At 44.2% G+C, this 9,111-nt stretch overlaps 2 protein-coding genes across 4 annotated transcripts in view; one reads left to right on the top strand and one right to left on the bottom strand.

Annotated features, from left to right (window-relative positions):
- Positions 1–9,111, top strand: part of LOC103398876 (glutamate receptor ionotropic, NMDA 1-like) — a 37,232-nt gene that overhangs the window by 21,682 nt on the left and 6,439 nt on the right. The window contains 10 exon segments of the mRNA XM_017030953.2: positions 1,177–1,298; positions 2,872–2,942; positions 2,989–3,124; positions 3,426–3,553; positions 4,561–4,725; positions 7,805–7,923; positions 8,003–8,115; positions 8,207–8,355; positions 8,531–8,688; positions 8,773–8,999. Of these exon segments, the coding sequence (XP_016886442.1) occupies positions 1,177–1,298; positions 2,872–2,942; positions 2,989–3,124; positions 3,426–3,553; positions 4,561–4,725; positions 7,805–7,923; positions 8,003–8,115; positions 8,207–8,355; positions 8,531–8,688; positions 8,773–8,999 (1,388 nt within the window).
- LOC103398875 (general transcription factor II-I repeat domain-containing protein 2-like) lies at positions 4,918–7,440 on the bottom strand. Of its 3 annotated transcripts, none has more exons than XM_008337624.3 (3): positions 5,930–7,440; positions 5,446–5,764; positions 4,918–5,265 (listed from the first exon to the last, which is right to left on the bottom strand). In XM_008337624.3, the coding sequence occupies exons 1-2, from the start codon at positions 6,890–6,892 to the stop codon at positions 5,459–5,461; spliced, it is 1,269 nt and encodes a 422-aa protein (XP_008335846.2). In that variant the 5' UTR covers positions 6,893–7,440; the 3' UTR covers positions 4,918–5,265; positions 5,446–5,458. The 3 variants fall into 3 exon arrangements, with proteins under 3 accessions (XP_008335846.2, XP_024909621.1, XP_024909620.1); XM_025053853.1 differs by having other exon boundaries at positions 5,446–6,744; positions 6,981–7,062; XM_025053852.1 differs by having other exon boundaries at positions 5,446–7,440.

Here is a 9,111-nt window from a genome sequence, read left to right as displayed (position 1 = left end):
CGGCATCCACAATGCAGGAAGGAGCGCTACCGCAGGTCCTTCCTCCCATCCGCCATAAGACTGTTTAACTCCCTACATTGATTACCTGCACCCTTCACTGCCACTTTTTTAGTGCAATATGTATATTTTCTTGTTTATAATGTATATTTTTTTCTAAAGGTTTACTTTAATTTTTGAGTGCTCTTTGCTTTTTAGTTCTTTTTTACTCTATTTATTGTGTTAACTCCTCTTCTCTCTTTTTCTGCACTGCCTACTGTACTAGTATGTTTCCCCCAAGGGGGATGAATAAAGCCCTACTCTACTCTACTCTACTCTATATTGTTATAGCCCACGTAACTGTCCAATCCAAGTCATGACTGGATTCCAAAATAAACATCCAATAATAATATCAGAAAAAAAATTGGGTTTTTATATTTGACAAATACAGTTGGAGCCCCCTGCTGTTCAAGGTTTTTTTGGTGGGATTTTACTAACAACCAATGATCTGCACAGTTTTCCCTTAAGAAATAACATTTTTTTTTTTGCTTTTTTCGATTTGTCCATCCATCAACCTCGGCTTATCCGGGGCCGGGTAGCGGGGGTAACAGTCCGAGCAGGGGCGCCCAGACTTCCCTCTCCCCAGAAACTTCCTCCAGCTCTTCTGGGGGGGGGGATCCCGGGGCATTCCCATGACAGCCGAGCGACATAGTCGCTCCAGCATGTCCCGGGTCTTCCTCTGGGTCTCCTCGTTTTTTGATTTGTATTCCATCTTTATCGGGCACCACTCTCGTATTTGCATAGTCATCATGCGTTTCCTCGTCTCACCACCATCCTTACCACTTCTTAGGACTCATCACTATTATGAAGAGTAATGCACAAAATAGAGAGAAAATCACGTAGATAACGCAAACACAATACGGAGGACGCGTACGGAAGTCGACGAACACGTGAAGTTAACAGGTGAGGCGGCGTGGGCTGCTCCGACTGCTCGGACACCTAGTGTCGGCGTCTGTAAGCATGCTCGTACCGTATCCCGAAATACTCGTATGTCGGGACGCTCGTATCTCGAGGTTCCACTGTTGTTTGTGTTTACTTTCACTTTCACTTTGAAGGAGAGTTCCTGTTTGTTTTTTTGCTTTTGAAGAGTTGCTATTCTTTCCTCATCATCTTTTAAGAGTTTCGTGTCTCTTGTTGCAGTGAGGATGAAGCCGCGGCCATGTACAAAGCGGCCCGTCAGCTCAACATGACTGGCTCCGGTTATGTGTGGCTGGTCGGAGAAAGAGAGATGAATGGAAAAGCTCTGAGTGAAGCTCCAGATGGTACGTCAACCTTCGCCTCCTCCTCCTCTTTTGTTTTTCTTCCTTCTTCTCCGACTCACACTCTCTCTGTGCTTCTCAGCTCTGCTTCCATCTTAGTGTCAGCCCGACTGTGGGCAGAGTCCCACGTTAGGAAGATAAGAGCTGGCATTTCCACCAGTCTGTCTGGCTCCATCAGGCAGACGTGATGTTGCCATGAAAAACAGGCTGCAGACAAAAATACCTCTGAGCCTCCGAGCTGTCACCACTGTATTTCTCTGTTTTTTAAATGAGCTATTTTTGTTGAGAACAAAAATAGACGCGGTGACAGAAGGTGGAAGAAACAAAAGCCCCTGAACTACTGAGTCATTTGATGAATAGTTTTATGCTATATCGCAGGGATGTCCGATATTTACTTTTTTTCCGATATGCCGATATTGTCCAAACACTTAATACCCGATTCTGATATCAACCGATACCGATATAGGCCTGGTAATACTTATTTATTTATTGCTATGCTGCCATCTAGTGACTTCCACTGTAATATACAGCCGTTTATCCCCAAAACTATTTTTAGGTCACACATCATTTGGCGAAACCCAGGCGCTGCGTTATTCATTATCGGAGGAAAAACCTATAACGATTCTTTCAGATATTACATAATATGCTAATATCGAGCCGATAATATCGGTCGGCCAGTAATATTGGTTGGCCGATCCAATCCAGGTCACGACTGGATTCCAAAATAAACATCCAATAATAATATCAGACAAAAATTTGGGTTTTTACATTTGGCAGATACCGTTAGTGCCCTCTGCTGTCCAATTTTTTTTTTGGGAGGCGATTTTGCTAATAACCGATGCTGACGATCGGTCAATAGATAGGTAGCTCTTCTTACACGTGGGTCACTCCAGTTGACCTGTGCTCACACAGTCAGATGCTGTTGTGTGTAAATTACACTGTAAATCACAACCCTAAAAAATGCATCACAGCACTGATTTAAATTTATTGATTTTTTTTTTCATGAACTCAGAGAAACTTAGGGAAAGTTCTTATGTCGTATTATGGAAATCCTTAAAACCCCGACAGCCTAGTGGTTCAGATGATGAAGTGCTGTTATCGGTACTGTTTTCAGGTGTTGCTATTAATTGGGTTGTAAAGTGAAATTCCGCATTCTCACGAGCCTCTTCAATCCGTGCCTTCACCAACCGAGTTCGTATTTCTGTCTCCAGGAGGATGAAGGAACTCATTAGTATTCATCGGGTGTGTACCGTGACTTTCATGCTGGCAAATTTACAGCTGCAGCTATTTTTTTTTTTTATGAAAAAAAGGAACACAAACACTTATATCAAGACAATGAAAAAATTGCACCTGTCTACCTCTCTCTCTCTGTCTCTCTGTGTCTCTCTCTCTCTCTCTGGTAGTGCTGTAGTTCTGTGTTGAAGGAAGCTAATCATCATCTCAGCTGGCTTCTTAGCTTCCTGGTATCTCTATATCTGGTTTCCTCTGACCTCCGGTTGAACGTTTAAACATCAAAGGCACATGTTTAAAGGTTCCTAACATATTGAAACACTCTTTGACACACTTTGATTTGTAGAATCAGCAGTCTCCGGGCAGACAAGACTGACATTTGAAATCTTCAGAGGGGTTCCTCAGAGTGTCGTACCGGTAACCGTACAATTCTGTAGTCGCAGTACAAACTTTTTTTTTTCAGATTGTGACAATTCATCAGGAGCCGTTCGTCTACGTGAAGCCAACCAGGAGTGACGGGACATGTAAAGAAGAGTACAGTGTGAATGGAGTCTTGATCAAGAAGGTGATTTGTACCGGACCCAACGGTACTATACCAGGTACTCTTACCAAGAACGTTTGATGCTGTGAAAAATAATCTTTGAACTTGATCTCAACAAAGAAACATTTTCAAACTTTAAAGACTCTTGTCGCTTACATGCGTTTTTCATTTTATTTTCCCATAAGGCTGAGCTTCAACAGGGTTTAATACGCCTCACCGTTGCAGATACCAACGAGAGGAAAATGTTGATTTTTGATTGACAGTCGATTTGAATGAACTGATTATAAAGTTCAGAAGTTCTAACGACATATTAATAAAACGCTAGATATTTTATCAAGTGTTTGTAACGCTGTGTCCAGGTCAGCCCACTGTTCCTCAGTGTTGCTACGGTTTTTGCATCGACTTGCTCATCAAGTTGGCGATGAGCATGAACTTCACCTACGAGGTCCACCTGGTGGCAGATGGAAAATTTGGCACGCAGGAGCGAGTGAGTATGAGGGGAGTAGGTCGTATCAGCTAGCTTGTTTGGGGTTTTTTTTTTTGTTTGTTTGTTTGTTTTTTAGGCCTGAGGTGACTGTATTTTTTAAGGTCTTTTAATAATTTCTGTTCTTTTTTTTTTTGGGGCCATTTTAATTGAGGACCAACATCTGGACAGCTCTCCGAAAAATTGTCTAAATCAGTGATTCACAACCACTGGGCCGTGGCCCACTAGTGTGCCGTGAGAGATCATTAGGTGTGCCGCGGAAAATTATCCAATGTCACTTAATTGGTCCCAAAACTATTATTTATTTATTGCAAATATTTCTTTCTTTGTTCGTCAATGCGTGTCAGGCAGAGCAATTAAACCTTTCACTAGGTGGCAGCAGATGGTTATTTAAACTAAGAAAAGATAATCAAGTTGAAGAAGATCTTTGTCTTTCTTCAATTCCTGCCAGTATATGAGCGTTGACTTCAACTAAACAGGAGTACATTTTTAGTCAATTTAAACTAGAAATAAATTATTATATTTTATTCCATTCTTTCACGATGTCTTCAGATGAGAAATCTCCCCTCAAATTGACGGCTGGGGCCGAGACATCAATACGTCATCATGACATCATCAGGGCTGTGGGTTTGATGACGGACAGTCCGTCAGTCTGAGTCTATGATTGGATTTTACTGTCGCTCTCCCTCTCTCTTTCTCCCTCTCTTTCTTCCTCTCTCACTCTTACGCTGTTTTACTGATTCAACACCAGCCCGCCGCTGATGCTTGTTGCTATGGTTACCAGCCTTCCGCCCCTGGCTGTGACCTTGTTAAGTCTAAGAATTACATTAGTTGTTCCCCTCTGTCACTCTCTGTCTCTCACTCGCTCTCCCTGTCCTTCCTGACCCCCCAATCCCCTTCTTTGCCCCCCGTCACACCTTGTCTTTCTTTTTAAATCCTGATTCGGTGCAGTTTTTTTTTTTTATTCTCATGGACCAACAGACACTCCTGTCCTCTGCTCCCTACTGTAGGTCAACAACAGCAACAAGAAGGAGTGGAACGGGATGATGGGGGAGCTGCTGGGAGGTCTCGCCGACATGATCGTGGCTCCTCTCACCATCAACAACGAGCGCGCTCAGTACATAGAGTTCTCCAAACCCTTCAAATACCAGGGGCTTACTATCCTGGTCAAAAAGGTAGGCTTGTGCTGCAAACGACAACAGCAACACCGCTAACACAGGTGTCAGAGCAGGGGTGGGTAAACCCTTGGCTCACGAGCCGAAACGAGGTTCAGTATTGCTCTGACGTGGAATGCGGGATGAAATTATGGAGATACAATGTCCTAAAACAGGGGTCCCCAAACTTTTTCCTGTGAGGGCCACATAACTTTTCCCTTCTCTGATGGGGGGTCAGTTTGTAACAGAAAAAATGTGACGATTGCAGGAGTGCCTAAACGTAAACATTTATTGTTTTCCAGAAAGCACAATCAAATAACCGTTTCTGGATTCTTCACAGAACAAAAGTCAGGAAATAAATAATAACACTATTAATGAAATAAATAATAATCAAATAACCCTCTCTGGGTTCTTCACAGAAAAAAGCCAGGAAATAAATAATAATATTTATGAAATAAATCTCTCAAAGTTCTTGTGTTCCTTCCTTATAATCCTTTTGTAGGTTCCAGCAGGCTTGTAGACGTCGCTGTTTGCAGCTCTCTCTCTCTCTCATCAACTTCCCTGTGAAAACCACAAAGCAAGCAGGCTGAGAAACTGAACTAAGTGATACAGCATCTGCACAGCACAACCAGTACCACTGCCAGTATGGTTGTGGAGATGGATTTTATCCCAGTAGATTTTATTATGATTATATTTGTTTATACTCAGAATGACTCATTCAAGTCAGAAAAGTGAGCTTACCTTTGTATGTTCATCAGTGTGAACTGTGGGCCTGCATCTGGCTGATGAGAAGTTGAATGTCAGGTTCCATTCTAGTCACTGCCAGTCTCAAACACTGATGCAGATGTTCATCTGTCAATCTTGATCTCATTGAATTTTTCAGCAGTTTCATGCCTGAAAATGTTTGCTCGCAGATATACGTGCTGTCAAAAAGTGTGGACATCTTCATTGCGTGTTTTCTGATGTTAGGGTACGTGTCGTTTGGGAGGGCGGCATAGAAGTCAATGAGACTGTTGGACTTGAACGCGTCTTTCAGAACATCACAGTTCTGTAACTCGGCCAACTCAAACTGATAAGAAGGCTGGGCTTCCTCAATGTCGGCAACAAAGGGGTTCTGGAAAAGACGGATTTCTTTTGCATAAACATGTAGTTCACGGAATCGCACACCGAACTCCGCCTTCAGCATTTCCAGTGCTTCCACACACTTTTCAGCTGGAAACGGGACCGCTGGTTTCTCTGCAGAGAGATTTTGTGTAGCAGGGAGATGGATGAAGCTGTGCTTTTTCACTTGTCCCAAAAGCAGCTCTAGTTTCACCTCAAATGCTTTTATGTGGGAATACATGTCGCAAATGAGTTTCCCCTGGCCTTGTAGCTGCAAGTTAAAGCTGTTCAGCGTTTCTGTCATGTCTCTTAAAAATGCAAGGTGCCATTTCCATTCTGGGTCGCTCAGCTCTGGCACTGTTTTGTTTTGTGTATGAAGAAATGCGTTAATTTCAGGTAGCAGCTCGTAAAAACGCCTCAAAACTCTCCCCCGGCTCAACCATCGGACCTCTGTGTAGTACAGCACATCTCCGTGCGCAGATTCCAGTTGAGACAGGAATTCTTGGAACTGCCTGTGTTTAAGTCCCTTTGCTCTGATGAAGTTTATGCATGACACCACAACCTTCATGACAGAATCCCACGTCAACACTTTGCAGCACAGTGCTTGCTGGTGAATTAGGCAATGGACTTGTAGCGGGGCGGTGAGACCCCGTTCTTCCATCTCCCGATTCATGCGTCCTATAAGACCCCGAGACACGCCCACCATACTAGGAGCCCCGTCAGTTGTGATGCTGGCCAGCTTTGACCAGTCGAGGCCCAACTCTTCTATGGTTTGGTACACTTTGCCGAAAATATCCTCCCCCGTCGTAGTCCCTTTGAGACTTTGGAGGGCTGCCAGCTCCTCGCACATCTCAAAGTTTGCACTAATTCCACGAATAAAAATGAGCAGCTGCGCGGTGTCCTGCACGTCCGTGCTCTCATCCAGTGCTAATGAAAAAAATTCAAATTCTTTCGTCTTATGCTGCAGCTGGGCATATACATTATCACCGATTTGTTCAATGCGTCTGGTGATTGTACTCGCTGATAGACTCACGGCATTAAAAACATCTTTCTTCTCGGGACACACCTCCTCCGCGACAGCGATCATGCATTTCTTGACAAACTCTCCATCAGTAAAAAGGTTTACCGCTGCTTGCTATTAGTTGAGCAACCCGAAAGCTGGCCGAAACAGATGACTGGTTCAGCTGAGCTTGGCGTACAAATGTATTCTGCTGAGCTAACAGTCCACTTTTTAGCTTCGCGAGTTTGTCTGCTCGCAATTGGCCTTGCAAGCTAGCAAACTTGTCTTTGTGGCGGGATTCATAGTGTCGCCGCAGATTGTATTCTTTGAATACCGCCACCGCCTCTTGACAGATGAGACAGACAGCCTTTTCTTTGCATTGAACAAAAAAATAATCGTTTGTCCACTGCAGGTTAAATGCCCTGCATTCTGAATCAATTTTTCTCTTACCTAATCTTTTCGCCATTATTCCGTTCTCTCTTTGAGAAGGGCGTGTTTAGGTTTTTTTTTCTGGGGGTTGCCAGATAAGGGCAAAGACCGCAGAAGGGTGGAACAGAATGTCACGCTATATGCGTGTATGAAATAGTTACTAACCAATAGTTAATAATGAAAATAGTCTATAACTAAGGAACATTTTATTGCTGTTGTTTGGGTGGGGGGGGGCCAGTTAGAGGGGGGGGGGGGGCCGTCACCCGCCCGGGGGGCCGTAGTTTGGGGACCACTGTCCTAAAAGAACACCTGAACTTTCAAAGATAATTTGGCTCATATGTCGTCTACCGCCATCTAGTGGCATCAAGTGGAATTACAGTTATGAAATTCGTAGTTATGCATGAAACAGAAGGATTGATGTCGGGTTTCTTTTTATCAGACCTTGTACAGCGTTCAGCGGGCTGGATTACAAAAGCGCATCTTAAATTAGGAATTTAAGATATTAGAAATTGTATTTCTCACGTATCGTCAAAATCTAAACCTGGTTTAACTTGAACTTTTTGTGTGCAGGAAATCCCACGCAGCACTCTGGACTCATTCATGCAGCCGTTCCAGAGTACACTGTGGCTGTTAGTCGGTCTGTCGGTCCATGTGGTGGCAGTGATGCTCTACCTATTAGACCGATTCAGGTGAACACGTCACATTATTATTATTTTTATTACTACGTTTTGGCCTCAGAAAACCAGATTTTAGTTTGTGTGTATGCAGCCCGTTTGGAAGGTTTAAAGTCAATAGCGAAGAAGAAGAAGAAGACGCCCTCACCCTTTCGTCAGCCATGTGGTTCTCATGGGGAGTACTGCTGAACTCCGGTATAGGAGAAGGTGAGGAGTTTCTCCAATCGTCTCCCCGCGTTTCTTCCTCCGTCCTGTCGGCGACGACAACAACAGCAGTGTGTCTTGGTGTTCTGTGCAGGAGCTCCTCGGAGTTTCTCGGCGAGGATTTTAGGTATGGTGTGGGCAGGATTCGCCATGATAATCGTAGCATCGTATACTGCCAACCTGGCAGCCTTCCTGGTGCTGGATCGGCCTGAGGAGCGCATTACTGGCATCAACGACCCCAGGGTGAGGCGGTTTGATCCTAAGAGGTTTCAGTTTGGACTAGGGCGAGTGATCGCGTCGTCTGTTCACTGATGCGTTTATTGATTTATGCAGAGGACGGCGGTGACTGGTGAGAAATATACTTGGCGCTTCAACTCCTCCACAACTCACGCTCTGTCCGTCTGCTGTTTGTCTTTAGCTGCGGAATCCGTCAGATAAATTCATCTACGCCACAGTGAAGCAGAGCTCGGTGGATATCTACTTCAGGCGGCAGGTGGAGCTGAGCACCATGTACAGGCACATGGAGAAGCACAACTACGAGAGCGCCGCCGAGGCCATCCAAGCAGTCAGAGACAAGTAGGCTACCGTTTCATTTATTTCTCCGGTCGGACACCCTTAACAGCGCCACCTGTCACACCCGTCTTTGTCCTCCTCCCGCAGCAAGCTCCACGCGTTCATCTGGGACAGCGCCGTGTTAGAGTTCGAGGCCTCGCAGAAGTGTGACCTGGTGACAACGGGAGAGCTTTTCTTCCGCTCGGGATTCGGCATTGGAATGAGAAAAGACAGTCCGTGGAAACAGAATGTTTCCCTGGCTATTCTTAGGTAAAATAAACCTTTTTTTTTATTTTCAAAAATAAGTATCAGACTGATGTCACTTTTTTTTGTTGGTTTGAAAAAGATGTAGATACAGTAGAGACCTGTAAAAAAACTTAGTTTAAAAAATTTAGTAAAATACCCCAAATAGCCTAGTATTACTGTGATTTATATATGAAAAAAACA

Source organism: Cynoglossus semilaevis, unplaced genomic scaffold (assembly GCF_000523025.1).
Source record: "Cynoglossus semilaevis isolate Cse_v1.0 unplaced genomic scaffold, Cse_v1.0 scaffold1292, whole genome shotgun sequence".
In the NCBI taxonomy this organism is placed as follows: Eukaryota; Metazoa; Chordata; class Actinopteri; order Pleuronectiformes; family Cynoglossidae; genus Cynoglossus; species Cynoglossus semilaevis.
This window is presented reverse-complemented; position numbering and strand designations above follow the sequence as displayed.

Coding starts and splice junctions, on each gene's coding strand:
- LOC103398875 (XM_025053852.1), bottom strand. CDS start 6,892: ATGATCGCTGTCGCGGAGGAGGTGTGTCCCGAGAAGAAAGATGTTTTT.